The sequence below is a fragment of the Fundulus heteroclitus genome, chromosome 4, assembly GCF_011125445.2.
Source record: "Fundulus heteroclitus isolate FHET01 chromosome 4, MU-UCD_Fhet_4.1, whole genome shotgun sequence".
Classification (NCBI taxonomy): domain Eukaryota; kingdom Metazoa; phylum Chordata; class Actinopteri; order Cyprinodontiformes; family Fundulidae; genus Fundulus; species Fundulus heteroclitus.
In genome coordinates, this window is record NC_046364.1 from 18,096,475 (window position 1) to 18,111,149 (window position 14,675).

The following is a 14,675-nucleotide window of genomic DNA, read 5'->3' on the forward strand; positions in this document are numbered from 1 at the left end:
ATTGGACCCTACTGGGCCACTCAAGGATGCCTGCAGGCCCCTGAAGCCATCTAGCATGTATGCTGGCTCCATCAACTTTTTATCACATGGGCCAAAACAGTTGAGTCAAAAGTAAATACTTGTTTCAAACTAAACATTCTAATTTTTTAGGCATTCACACTACAATAAATTTAAAGGAAATGTAAAATTTAGGGTTAGCAATAGACCAATACATTTTCACATTGTCAGATTTAATGCATAGGTTGGGAATAATTTTATCTCCATCTGCATCAACCAGTGGCTGGGGGGCAAAATGTGCATCGGGGGCCACACAAAGTCAGTCCAGGGGCCACAAACGGCCCCCGGGCCACGCTTTGGACACCCCTGCTCTAACTGAATGCTAAACATCTTTAAAAAAAATTACATCTCACTATTCCAGTCAGCTCGGGCCGTCTTCACAAACCTCTGGCATGTTTTGTTTTTGCTAATTTCCTGACATCCATGCCGAGTTCTAATAGTTAAACACTTTTAAATTGATTTATAAAGAGGAAAGAAAAGGGGAAATAGAAATGGGATTCAAAAGATCTCCAATCCGTTACTTTATGTGATCTCAGTAGAGGCCTGAGTTTAAAAGCTGTTTTTTTTATCTCATCTTTAATAAAAATAAAAACTATACACAACAAAAACTGATCGTGACACACAGTTCTAGAGGAAACAAACTATATAAAGTAGGTCTAACTGATTAGAAAAAAATAAATAAAATTTAAATTAAAAATTATCTAATAGCATGAACTGTATGCAAAATCATTTCCTAAAGATTATTCCTTAATTCCCATTGTTTGTGCTTCTGACACCCATTCGGGTCTTAAATCTTATCAAAGGGCCTCAGAGAGAAAGGGAGTCACCGTCATTACCTTCCTGCAGCTATGAAGTGGCGGTACGAAAGGTTTCTTGGCAGATGGCTACTTTTAATACCCAAAAAAACGACCATGCGACAAGGTCAAAGCTGCAGAAGTATTTTAAAGGAGTAAAATTATCAATTTTCCCCTAAAGTCAGCGATTCTGTAAACCAGCTGAGTGTATGATGACAGGATCCCTTCTGCACAAACATCAGGCGCTGACAAGCACGTAGTTTTCTATGTTAGGCACTTTTATTGACTTTGTATGAATGTTCAACAAACAGAAGTCTCACCACACTGATTCAGCAGTACGGTTCTCTAGACATGTATATGGATTTAGTTTGTAGTATTTTAGTAAAAACAATACATCCCAAAACATTAGCGTTACACCTCTAACCCCGCAGAACACACGAGTGTCACTTTCTGCCAAATAATACAGATAAATCAGTTTGCTGAGGCATGAAGACAGGAGTGCTTCAAACAACTAATTGTTAGGAGGAGAGTTTCTCTACATAAATAAACTCCTGTAATCTTAATAAAAAGCCTCCGTGGGTAAACGTTGCCCTGGACGTGTTTGTGCCGCTCTACTTCCAGACCTGCTGAATATCAGATTTGTCAGACTGTTGTAAAGTAATTAAAGTAGTACAAAGCTATGAAAATATATCAGTGTAAAGGAAAAAAAAAAAAAAATGAAGAGACTCGCTCGAAAAAAAAAGAAAAGAAATCACAACAGCACGACACAACAGCATCAGGATTCACACAAAGCTGGCCCAGGGGTACCTGTTGCTGCAAGACAGCTGCCGAGTTCACTGCAGCAGGACTCAAAGTCAAGATTTAGTTCTCTTTAAAAAGGGAAATGGACTTAATTTATGTGCTAAATTCTACATTTTCATCTTAAATATTAGAACGATTCTCCCTTGCAGAACTTGCAACTTGGACAACAACCGGACTACCCCTGAGCCACAGTGGTTACAACTTCTATCAACTTGGCCTGCCAAGTCTTACCACTAGAGGGCACTCTGGTTTCAACAAAAAGTGGACATTTCACTGCAAACTTGATGAGGAAACAGCAGACCGGCACAGACCCAACCTCAGCAGGACCAACACACCGCCTCCTGGGATCCTGCTGCTGGACACAGCAACAAATCTTCCCCCCCGACTCTCTGTTAGTTCTGCTCTCACTACAAGTGTTTGAGTTTGGACCTCCAGAATTGGATAGCTGTGTTATTAAATGAGTCTGATTCACAGAAAGCCGACTACATGTAACAACTGACATTAAATACGTTAAAGGACAGATTCCCCCTTTTTTTTTTTTTTTTTTAAACATCGCCGAGGCCTGAGTGAGCCCTGAGTTTTGGAAAGCAGTTTGTTATTCCTTCTGGATGGTTGTGCTGCTAACAGATTCCTGGAGGAGGTGATTCCAATTCAAAATATAGGCTGTTAAAAAATATACATAAATACTCCAAAGGCAAAAAATAAAAATAAAAACTGCCTTGAAATGAAGAAATCTTTCACAGTCACAAGGTTTCTGCTCATCTTCCTGCTCAGTATTCCCTAACGTTACCAATGAGTCCCATTTCTTATCATTTTCAGGCAATATTTAGTGTTTTTTTTTGTTTGTTTTTTACAGAGAATATTTGTATCTAAAATGTTCTGAATCAACACCTGCAACGAGATGCTGAAGTCGGCTTACATTTCCACTCCCCCCAATACCTGTAAATTAGACCTGGATGACCAAAAGTAGTGTTATTGCTTTAAGCATTAAAACCAGTACCACAGGTCCCTTATTTAAGGTGGTTTGGAAGCTACAGTGTTAAAATCAAGCTTTGTTTTTTTAATTTTGAATGGATATCTATCAGTAAGTGACTGAAACATCCAACTACTGATAATTAAAATGTTAAACGCGATGAGGCAAATATAATGAAGCCTGACATTTTGACAGTAGTCTATCCAACAAGGGCTTTTTATATTCACTAGTTCATGAAACAAAGTTTGCAAATTCAGACCTTTTGCCGTGCCCCTTTACTTTTTTTCCATGATCTCCGTAGGTATCCGCCCCATAAAAAAAACCAAAAACGTATAAGCAGATTTCACACTTTTGCAAACATTGAAGGATTTCCAGGGATCCCCTGGAGTTACAATGAGACCAATTAATAACAGTATTTTTAGGAGGCAAGATCATATAATATAATGTTGAAACAATTTAAAGGTTTTAAAATAATTGCATCATTTTATACAAGTTTTTTCTTTATTATAAGCCAAAACATAAATTGTAATAATATAATATGATTATAATAATCATTATATTGACAATTGAAATTAAGCCCTATAATGTTGCTTTTGGCTATTTTAAGTCTAGAGTTTCAGGCTGTTATAGGAGACAGGGTTTAGGTCTCTGTTACTAATTTCTCTGAACCAAACACTTCCTCAGAAAGAATAATTAGAGCAACAGGGAACTTTTCAGAGCACATTAGTTCATTAGTAAAATATGAATCCGTCCTTTAAAACCGTAGCAACATTTCGATGGAAGATGAAACGGTTCTGCCGTGTCGACTGTCAGGCGGGAATGTGAAAGTGGTCTTTGTGATCATGTCCAGTTTTCATTTCAGCGGAGCGTTTAGGAGTGTGTCGTGTAAAAAAATGAAAAGAAAAGACAGAAAATAACCAAGCGGACCCATGTTTCATACGCAGTAACTTCCACATTACTGATCAGAATGGGTCAAAGCTGCTGGTGAGCAAAAAATCTGTTCTAAAAGATTTTACAAAAATGAACGAAGGTGCAGAAATGGACTGAATTTCTAAGGTGGAACTGATCCGTTTCTATAACCTGACTCTCGGCAGATAGGATGTAGTTCTGCCGAGCTTCTCACGGCTCCACACATCCATCAGGACTCGCTGCCATTGGGACGGATTCCAATACTTAGCAAAATCAGAGACGTCTGGTTAGAGAAATCTGGTCACTCGGTTATTTCATCAGTGTTGTTCAACATACCCAATATTAAAAATTTAAAAGAACAGTGGAAACGATGGTTTTGGTTTCGATGTGAGTGTTTAAAGTAGCACGTCAGTAAAGATGACGGAGAAGTGGTTTATCCAATCATAAGCAAGGATTTTTGATAGGGCCCCTCCTCCTGATGGAGCAATCCCAGATGGATGTGTGGAGCTCTGCGGAAATAAATCCATCTGCCGAAAATCAGGTTAAAGTTTCTATGGGTGATTTAAAGAAAATAGATGGCTTGAGTAAGTTGTTGTTCCTAATCTGTAGCCACAGGCTCCCAGGTGTGAATATCCAAGGATCAAGGTGCAGAGATGACGCGGATAAACAGATTTGAGAAAAGCCAACTGGAAATAGCTCCTTCTTTCTCCTCACGCGTTACATTAACGCAATGAAAGATGAGATAACGGCAAATCAGAGTACGCAGAGTTTGTTTGTGGAAGCTTTAACAGACGAACTCCTGTCTCATGCGGATGATCTGTAGTAAGGCGGCCTGGACGTCCTCGTCCATGTGACCCTGCAAGACACACAGGCAGAAACCATCTTCTGCAACTCACTTGTAATCGAAATGCAGCAATAGTATCACTTTTTTAAAAATGTCTTTCATTAGGACTTATGCATTTATGAAATGTGAAAAACTGGTTTAAGTGTAAAATATGAAGCCCTTGGAGGGGGCGCGGGGAAATCAGAGAAGAACTCACCTGTGCTGCACTCAGAAGATGAGTCCGATAAATGGAGACCACCTCTCTGTGCTGCCTCTCAGCATCCTGATCAGGGGGACAGGCAGGAAACATGAAAGACATGAAGTTACATTAAAGCCTTCAGCAGCAGCACATACTCAGTACTCAGCACATATACACCGCTACAAGCTATCAGGACACAAAGCAGCCACACGTCAGTCTGGACAGGATAGGACTAGTTGGGCTTGTGGCACCGTGCTCCAGACTGATGGACATTTACACATCCGATCATTGACAAAGCCCAACTATTGAGAACAAATCACTTGATTTAAGTCATTGTATGCTTTAGTCTCTGACTATATGCAACATATCAGATTATATTCCTATGATATTTTGTACTTTATATTTCAAACATGTCCGTTTTCAAGATTTTATCAATTATGTTTTTCACTTTTTCGTCAGTAAAAAAACATTTGCCTAAATGGGTTTATTATCCAATATCCAAGTTTAGGTGAGTCAGTATCACTACACAGTAATTCTACTAATATACTGGTTGATCACGCATGCATTGAGGCCAGTAGAAGGTAAGATGCACTCACAGCCAGCTGCTGCTGCAGGCTCTTGATCTGGGCCTGCAGTGCATCAACCTGCTGCATCTGTCTCTTGTTGGGGGTGTTGCTGGTGTACGCCAGGTGGGACAGACCGTTGAGCGCCTGCTTCAGTCGCTCCACGTCTGTCAGTAACTCTGTGATCTACGGACAACAAGACTTTCATGACTTCTCTTTAGAAAGGGAAAAGCTGGGGAAAAGTTTAACAATAAACTAAAAGCAGCAGTGTGTCCTGCACAGGAAGCAGAAAACACGGTGACTAGCGGAGCGGTGAAGGGAGCATCTCCTACCTTCTTGTCTTTGGCTTCGGTTTGTTGGGCTGACGTCTGAATCCTCTTCTGAAGATCACCGATGGTGCTGAGCGACTGGTCGTACCTCTCCTTCAGCTCCCTGATCTCCCTCTCGATGCCGCGGCCCTTCTCCTGGACGGCCTCCGCGTCGGCCCTGGCCCTGCTCTCGCCCTCTCTGGCCTGTCGCGCCTCCTGACGCGCCTCCTGGCACTCCTTCGCTGAGCTCAGCAGCTTGCTGCTCAGGCCGGCCGCCTCCTCCTCCAGCAGCTGCTTCTCCTTCTTCAGCTCGTTCATTTGGTCTTCCTTGTGGCGGACGTCCTCCAGGGCCTGCGTGGCTTGCAGGAGCTCGGACTGCAGGGCGCGTATGTCCTCGGCCCTCTGAGCGTTGCTCTCCTCCTCCTCGTGGAGGGACGTCCGAAGCCCGGCGAGCTCAGCCTCCAGGGCTTCCTGTGCCTGGCGGTGCTGCTGCAGCAGCGACGCTTCTTCCCTGCGCTGGTCCTGGCGCTCCTTCTGCAGGACGGCCACTCTCTGGGCCTCCTCCTGCTGCGCCTCTCGTGCCCTCCTGCAGTCGTCCTGAGCTTGCCGCAGGGCGTCCTGGAGGAGCGTCAGCTCTGCGTCGTACGTCGCTATCCGGGTCAGCTCCGATTTCAGACGCTCCTGCAGACTCTGGATCTGATTCTTGCACAGGGCGTTCTGCTCCTGCAGTTCAGCTTTCTGAAGCGTCGCCTCCCGGAGCCGCTGCTCCAGGCCGGCCACCTTCTCAGCGACCGCCTCAAACTTGGCCTTAAACTCCTCCTCCACCTGCTTGTGCCTTTCACTGCTAACCAGAGCCGTGTCCAGTCTCTGCTGAACCGACTCGGTTTCCACTTTCAGTTTCTCTTTCTCCTGCTTCATGCTCTCCCACGCTGATCTTTCTTTGTGATACTTCTCCTCCACCTCCACCAGTTTCTGCTCCAGCGCCTTCACCTGGGAGCTGTAGGTGGTTTCCTTCTCCTCGGCGGCTGTCAGCGGGATAAACTTGGACTGAATCGCTTCCTGCAGGGTGTCTAGTTCTTTCCTCTGGGCCTCCAGCTCCTGAGTGAGCTTCAGCACCTCCTCCTGAGCCAGAGCATGCTGGGCCGACGCTCGGCTCGCTCGCTGCTCCGCCTCGCGGACGGCGGCGTTCAGCTGGTCTGCCACGGCTCGGTGCTCGCTCACACTCACACACTCCCTCTTCATCTCAGACAAAACTTTGTCCAACTGCTCTTCCAACCTCTTCTTTCCTTCTTTCACATTCTTCAGTTCTTCCCCACGTTCTTTTTCCTTGGTCTCCAACTTCAACTTCTCAGCTTTAACCACTTCTATGGCGGAGCTCAGCTCCATCTTCACCTTCTCGTGACGCTCCCAAGGAACAAACTTCTCCTCCACGCTCTGCTGCAGCGCCTGCTGCTGGGCAGCCAGCTCTGCACGTTCTCTTTCCCCGTCTTCACAGCTCTTCTTCAGCAGCTCCAGTTTCTCCATCAGGTCGGCGTTGTGAGCCCTCAGGGTGTCCAGCTCCTTCTGACTCCTCTGGCTGCCGCCCTCCATGCTGCTCACGCTCTCCTGCAGCGTGGCCTTCTCAGCTTGGAGCTGCTGGAGCTGAGCCTCTGCCTTCCCGTAACGTCCGCTGGCCTCCACGAGTTTGTCCTTGAGCTCCTCCAGAGCCGTCACCATGTTGTTCTGAACCTCCTCGTGCTCCTTTATGGGTACGAACTCGTTCTCAATCCTGCTGCTGAGCTCGTCCAGCTGCTCGCGGAGCACATCCCTCTCCTCTTCGCTCTCCTCCACCTCTTCAATGAGATTTTGGCTCTTTGCAGTCAGGTCCACCAGCTTCCTTTTCAGAGCAGCGTTCTGCTCCTCCAGGGCAGAAACTATCCTCTGATGCTCCTCTGCAGACGTCCCCTGGGACGACGGGCTGTCCAGCCTCCGGTGGAGCTCGGCCACCTCCTCCAGCACGCGGTCGTAGTCCTCCCTCAGCTCGGCTAGCTGCCGCTCCTTCTCGTCCACGGCGTTGCTCAGCAGGTTCTTCATGTTGTCAAACTTCTCGGCTGGGACGGTGTTGGCCTGTTTGGTCTGAGCCTCTTTCAGGTGGGCTTCCATCTTTAAAAGGGCGTCCGCCAGTTCGTCTCGTTCTGCACTCAGAGCTACCAGCTCCTGGCCCAGCCTCTCGGTCTCTGTGGCCAGCTGGCTCTCGCTGCTCTTGTATTCCTCCAAGGCTTTCTCGCTCTGTTTCAGCCGGTTACGAACTCGGCCCACTTCGGCCGACGCGCCCTCGTATTTGGCCTTCACGTCCAGGAGCTGCGCGCGCAGTTCTTCTGTCACCTGGCCCCCCAGGTTTTCTTTCATGACGACAACATGAGCCTGCAGCTGTTTGACTTTACACTCAGAATCCAGCATCCTCGCCTGGACGTCCTGCAAAGCGTCCTCCAGCTCCTGAACCTGCTGGTCCGCCCGGTTCTGGATGGTGTCTCGGCTCTGAGCGAGTTCCTGGCACTCTCGGTTCTTCTGGTTCAGCGCGGACTGAAGTCGGGCCTTCTCCTCTTCTGTGGACTGCAGCTTCCTCCTGATCGTCTCCACCTCACGTCGAAGTGCTTCCCCTTCAGAGAAATCCCTGTCTGTGGCCGTTTGGCTCCTCTGGACTTGTCTGGAAACGGCAGGGTTCTGTGGCATCTGTGGAAAAAAAACATTAATGCAAAATGATTACAATCAGCAGACATATACACACATACATATTTCCTCTACAGAAGACAGTACATTCTTGTAATAGGCAAGTAGTGCGATATATCTTTAATAGATCAAGTGTTCAGGTTTGCTAACAATCTTTGGATATTTGTTTTGGACACCAGCAAGTTTTCTTATCATTTTTAGTCTACACCTTGTACCTGACCAAATGCTTTTTGTTCAAATAAAAACGTACCTATGAGTCATTGAATCATAAACAAAAGATATGCAAGGTAGGCCTGACTCTAGCCAGATTGATATCACTCCGCTTAGCTCCGCCTAGCATCACTCACATACATCTGGGACCTCTCCCATAGAGAGTGATTTCTCCAACCAATTTTATTGTCTGGCCAATCAGGACGCAGGGCTGGAGTTTCATAGATGTGACGTAGTGGAGAAGCGACCGTGACGTGAGACTGTTTTGATTCAGAAAGGAATGGCGGCTCGCATCGAGGAAGCAAGCGTTAGCATTGATGCTGCTATTTCTTCCGTGTTGTCCAATCTACCTAATATTGTTTTGTTAAAACAACATCAGAGAACGACTCTGAAGGCTTTTGTTGGTGGAAACCATGTTTTCACCCTTCTCTGACCGGATTTGGCAAGTTTTGTTTTCCGGAGCGGTTAGCGCGAACCATGTTAGGAGACCATTAGTCCTCAACGCGGTCGGCACGGGATCGACTCCGACCCGCGGCGCTTTGCTGCCTGTCTTCCCCCCTCTTCCTGTCAGCTCACTGTCAATAAAACGCGTGCCACTAGAGCCATAAACACATTAAAAAAAAAGTTTATTTTTTTCCTGCGTCGCTCTCACAGCGTCAAAGGTTAGCTTCGGTGTGAGTGGTTGAAATAGCACGTCTATAAAGATGACAGACAAGTGGCTTATCCAATCATATGCAAGGATTTGTGATAAGGCCCAGCCTTCAAAAAAGGTAATTCCTATGGAGAGGTCCCAGATGGATGTGAGTGAAACTAGGCGGAGCAACATACAGCTGGCGAGAGTCAGGTTAATGTAAGATAGGCCTGGACAATAAACTGAAAATTTGCCAACAACGAAATGTACAACGACATAATTTTGCCCATGTCAGTATTTAAAAAGAAAAGAAAGGAATAATCGTTTCTATAGGTAAAGGTGGGCTATGATCCTGTACCATTAAGACGCTGCGCTATGTGTACGGTCTGTAGTGACTTGACTCCATCCCATCCAGTATGAAAGAAGAAGCCAAAGAGACGGTTCAAATCAGACATTGCGGCCACATCTGACCTCTGGTTCAGTCACACGATGGACCCGTCCGTTAGTCTGACTGTACATTACATCAACGACGAATGGAAACTGTGCACCAGCCAGCTGGAGACGGCATACTTTCCGGTCGACAAGGGGGAGATGGTCGGACAAGGTTTAAGCGCGATGCTGTCTGCATGGGGCATCAGGAAGAGGCACATGTCTGACTACGGTAGCTAACGCTGCCGAGCTCAACAGATGGATGCAAAGGGTGCACCTGGTAGTCAGTAAGTGTGCACATCTTAATGGAGTTATCTCCATAAATGTATAAAGGTGTGGCAGCGTCATAGCATAATTATTATCACTTAATGTTTAACGTATATGGCCTGTAAGGGACATTTGTGTAGGTGGGAGATGCATCTACCTGTCCAGGGGAATTATACAGCATCGATATAACTGGCAGTGAAGCAGCCTGGAGTAGAGGTGGGTTAGTGTTATCGTCCATTTATCGTTGGAGATCAGCTGATCAATACATCGCAATATTGATTTTAGGCCGTATCGCCCAGCCTCAACGTAAGGATTAAAGACGGTTCGTATTCAACACTTTAAAGAGGGGATTTTTCTTGCACTATGCAGGTTATTGTTTTATATATTATTTTTTTTGGTAGCTGCTAATAAGCTTCTTTTTTATCCCTAAATGATTCATAGGTGTGAGCTGAATGACCAACAGTGTCAGAAACACTGTGGATTATATGCGATATAGCTCGGAGTGAGCATGAACACTGACCAGTTGCTACACACTTCACCACTGACATAGTTGTCCTTATTATGTTAGCCAAGACCTCCTAATCCTTTTAAAGGATGTTTACACCCAGGCTGCAGATGAAAACTTACCTGGTCAAAATCCAGGCTGTGAGCTTGCTTGACTAAAAGGTTTTCTTTTCCTATTGGATGACAACAAACAATAAAACCATTTCAACAGTTCAAACGCTGATAATCTGACATTGAATTATTTCATTTATAAAAAAAAAAAAAAAAAAAAAAAAGATAGTCTGACCTTTGATAACAGACTGGCCTGGGTACTCCCCCTGCAAATGCATAAAGTGAACATTGATCAAGACAGAAATGTAGCTTGGTGTTTTTATATTTATTAATAAAAATTAAAAAAGAAAGAAACATATTTTCTTGGGCTAGCAAACATACATGATAAAGTTAACCCAGAAACTTTTAAAGGTACAAATTTAATAATGAGATGTGCATAAAATCACTGACCAAAAAACTGCGGTGCTGAACTCTGACTCCAGAGGTCTCTGGACTGCGGCCTCCTTCCTCTTTTTCTTTGGCACTGAGTAACGCCTTCAACGTCTCCTTCTGATCCATTTACAAGAAAAGGTAGACGTGGGTAAAACCGCAGTAATCAGATCATTTCATTTAACAACGGGACAGAACAAATAATGGTGAAAAAGAAAGAGTGGCTGAGCTTAAAAAAGGATCATAAAAAAGGGACCTAAACAGTGGAGATAATACAGCAGAAGTCCTTCAAAGAGCTGAAAATAGCTACAGTAGCAGATTGTAACTGAACTGACTTTAGGAATGGTTTTCCATCTAAAGAAAGACTGGATATTCCTACAAAAGACACACTGGGTCCGTAGCCTTAGGAGTGTGAGCAACAGAAATGTGCTAGGCTGGAAATCACGCGGTCAAACATGTTGGTGCTTAGAGCAGCAGCTAAAGGCAACATGAAGTCTACTCTCCTCCTGGAAAATTACATCTTTGATCAATGGAGGCGAATCAACCAGGATCAGGATATTTCTGCCACATTTTAAACAATGTTGTGTGGGACTCTTACCTCTTTATGAGAGTCTTCTACAGCTTTTTTTTCCTGCAGATAAATAAATTATCATTTTACATAAGAGCAGATTGATACATTCATAACAGATTGCTTATTGTTTACAATAATCCAATTATTTATAATATAATAATATTATAATCTAATAATTATTTTCTGTGTATGGGGAATGAAGCACTTCAAAATAATTCCCAGATGTTATGATGGATGAAGGAATTTCTGCACTTTAAACCAAACTTGGCCATGATTGATCATATCAGCCTATATTCATTGGGTAAACCTCACAACCTATGAAGCTGCTCTTAACTTTCACTTTCACTGAGAAATCCTCCTGCCCAAACAAAAACAAAGCCGACTCAACTGTACCTGGTTGAGCTGCTGCTGCAGCATGTTGACCTTGTCCATCATAACTTTCTGCTCCTGCTGGAACTGGCTCAGACCTTCCTGAAGGGCCTCATTCTGCCGCTCTAGATCCTGAAGGGGAAACAAAATAAAACAGCAGATCTAAACTGTTGCTCTGAATGGATTGTGTTAAAACATAAAATCTGTTAATGTGCTGCAGCGCTTACATGAATGATCTGATCCTTCCTGTTAGACTCGGCTGCCTCTGACCTCTCCACTGAAAGCTGACGAAACAAAAAAAGACATCCAGCTTTTCAGAACCATAAGAATAACTTGCAACATTCTGCCTTTTTATCTCTAGAGGGCAGCCACGATCAACTCATCCGTTTCCTAGTAAAACAGAGTTAGCAGCAGGGCTTCTTTTTAAATCAGAGAGGTGAACGCACGGTGTTATAACAGGCAGACTGTGAGCAGGATTACCTGCCGCTTCCACTGTTCGATCTTTGCAGCCTCTTTTTCTGCTAAGAGAAAAAAAGAAAGAGAGAGAGTTGAAAATGTGTAAGCCGCTGTACTCATTGTGTTCACCACAAACGGAGCGATGCAGCTCTCCCTCATGCTGACCTCTGGTGGCCTTGTCCAGGATATTTTTGATCAATGCGATGAGCTCTTGGTTGTTGCTGAGGCGAGCGTAGTGATACGCATCGTGGCCCGTTTTGTCCACTGCTTTCACGTCAGCGCCGCTCCTCAATAACACCTCCACCGCATCCTTGCAGCCAAACTCGCAGCCCGATATCAGAGCTGTCCTTGGGGAGCCGACAAGCAGGTTTTCTGAGTGAGAGCATGACCCAACTAGGCTTCCAGAAATTACACCTTAGAGCAAGCCTTTCAAAGAAATGCATCCTGTTTCAGACGCTAAAAAACTCAAAACAGTAACAGACCTTTTTTTTAAACATACTTCTAGATTTAGTTGTTTTAAGGTAATTTATAGAAAATGTAATTATGTTGTAATAAACTGAAGCAGCAGTTTCTACTTTGCCCTTTTACTTGCTCTACATCTTGCAGTGTGACCAGCTTACTTTAGTTTCTAACCCAAGCTAGTTTGTGGGAATTTGCAAGTGATATTAGATTAAAACATAAACCTCTTCTTTGGACAGATTATGTAGGTTGATGAACTGGATATCTCACGGCATCGTTTTGTCAGCAGCTTGGACTTGGAACCGATCAAAGCGGACGCGTGACCGTCTTATCTAAAGGCAAACAGGCCGAGGGGAGCAGGAACTCACTTCTTCTGTTTGTCTCTGGCACTGAGATCAGCCCCTCGCTCCAGCAGCAGCTGACAGATGTGTGGGTGACACATCTGGGTGGCCAGGATCAGAGGAGTCCTGCCATCCTGCAGAAAACACACGTGTTCACATATACACACACAGAAATCTATTCAGCATTTAGAGACTGATGCTGACAATTAACTAACTCCTCCAGTAATGGGTCAACTAAACCAAAGTTTACTGAAATAGGAGGTTGATGCTAATTCTTACGAAATCAGCGGCGTTCACAGAAGCCCCGTGGTCACAGAGAAGCTTCACACTGGAGGGGCAGTCCCCCATCACTGTGGGAGGAAAAGAGAAGAACCGACACACCTGCAATTATTTCACTCCATTTAACGCGGAGAGGAACACGTAGATCCACTTAGCTCGGGCTGCAGCCTGCGGGTTTAGCGCCCGAAGAGCCATGTGTGTAAATGTCAGCACAGAAATGTATAATAAAATAATTGGACGTGCCATTTAATAAATGCAAAGACGCATGCGATGCAAGCCTGCAGCAAGAGGTCTGTGCTTTTAGGGTACACGGCACTAAAAAGGAAAGAGTTACATGCAGTAAACTTAAAGGATAATAAAAGCATCAGGCTATTTATGCTCAGGTTCAGAGCCATCACAACGTGTTTGTCTCCTTATGTCCAGACGTGCGTTACGCCGATTGATTTTTTTGTTAATGATTCATAGGTGGACCTGCTGATGTCCTTTGGATCATCAGTGACTTTATTTCTCATCTCTTCTTGAATGTCTTTAGATCAGGGCACAACATAGTGCTTTTTTTAAGATCGTTTAGTCTACTTTAGGTTGTCTGATGGGCTCTGTTTAAGAGATTTCTTTAATCTACATGTCTGGCAGTTATTTGGATTGGGCAGGATGAGTGAAGCTGAACCCTACAGAAGTGGTCTATCACAGTTAATTCATAAATTAATAAAGGGGCAGGTACTTTTACCACAGGATGCTTCATCATAATTCAAAAAGAGCTTATTGTATTCACTGATATTAAAAATGTTTGATCTTTACATTCAAGTGGGACATGAAAGTTAAATTGGTAAGAGATGTGTAAGGGGGAAGCAGCATAGCAGCAGCATCTTTTTTATTTTTTTTAGAAGAACTGTGTGGACATTAAAGTCCCAACAAGTCAGCAGCTTTAGGAGAAAAAGAAGACATCACTGTTAGATGCAGGTGTGATTTTTAGATGATACAGGTGTGCAGTAGAGTCAAGTCACCACAAGAGTAATGTGAAGTCAGGTCTGGTCTAGAGCCGTTGAGTCAGAGCTCTGAAACACTGACTTTCATGTTTTTAGTAGAGCGAAGCCATGTTAGCAGCAGCGCCACGCTAACGCCGAGCTCAGCCACCAACTGAGAAAGTGGAGTCTTACCGGCATCGTGTAGAGCCGTTCGTCCTTGTAGATCCATGTTGCCAACTGGACAGTTGTGCTACAACACAGAATAAACTCAGGTTGATAAGTTTAACCATTTCCTGTTTTATACCTTCCTGCCAGCCCTTCTTCTTGCATTCACAGAAAAAAAAAAACTGGCTTTCTGCAAAAACTCTAAATAAATACCATCTAAATATAAAACCTATGAGCCACCGTGGTCATTTCTGGAGGTTTCTTCCTATTAAAGGGTGGTTTCTTCTCTCCAAAGTCAATTACATGGAATGCATGTAATTAACTTTGAAGCCGTCTGTCTTATTTAGATATTTCTGTAAATAAGTGAGATTTCTTTATGGAAAGTGCCCGGAGACGCTATTTGTTGTGAATTG

The 14,675-nt window shown here is 44.3% G+C and overlaps 1 protein-coding gene across 6 annotated transcripts in view; it reads right to left on the reverse strand.

Annotated features, from left to right (window-relative positions):
- Positions 1 to 2,715: 2,715 nt before the first annotated feature.
- The window catches only part of uacab (uveal autoantigen with coiled-coil domains and ankyrin repeats b), a 55,072-nt gene continuing 43,112 nt past the window's right edge, over positions 2,716 to 14,675 (reverse strand). For 3 of the 6 annotated variants that reach the window (XM_036136182.1, XM_036136186.1, XM_036136187.1), the window contains 15 exons: positions 14,290 to 14,347; positions 13,133 to 13,203; positions 12,881 to 12,987; positions 12,219 to 12,400; positions 12,078 to 12,118; positions 11,825 to 11,881; positions 11,622 to 11,729; positions 11,256 to 11,288; positions 10,679 to 10,777; positions 10,464 to 10,494; positions 10,301 to 10,353; positions 5,452 to 8,139; positions 5,153 to 5,305; positions 4,575 to 4,640; positions 2,716 to 4,390 (listed from right to left, as the gene is read on the reverse strand). In XM_036136182.1, coding sequence (XP_035992075.1) covers positions 4,319 to 4,390; positions 4,575 to 4,640; positions 5,153 to 5,305; positions 5,452 to 8,139; positions 10,301 to 10,353; positions 10,464 to 10,494; positions 10,679 to 10,777; positions 11,256 to 11,288; positions 11,622 to 11,729; positions 11,825 to 11,881; positions 12,078 to 12,118; positions 12,219 to 12,400; positions 12,881 to 12,987; positions 13,133 to 13,203; positions 14,290 to 14,347 — 3,819 coding nt within the window. In that variant the 3' untranslated portion in view covers positions 2,716 to 4,318. The remainder of the gene's footprint in view (positions 4,391 to 4,574; positions 4,641 to 5,152; positions 5,306 to 5,451; positions 8,140 to 10,300; positions 10,354 to 10,463; positions 10,495 to 10,678; positions 10,778 to 11,255; positions 11,289 to 11,621; positions 11,730 to 11,824; positions 11,882 to 12,077; positions 12,119 to 12,218; positions 12,401 to 12,880; positions 12,988 to 13,132; positions 13,204 to 14,289; positions 14,348 to 14,675) is intronic. The other 3 variants (XM_036136185.1, XM_036136184.1, XM_036136183.1) reach the window with 3 other exon arrangements.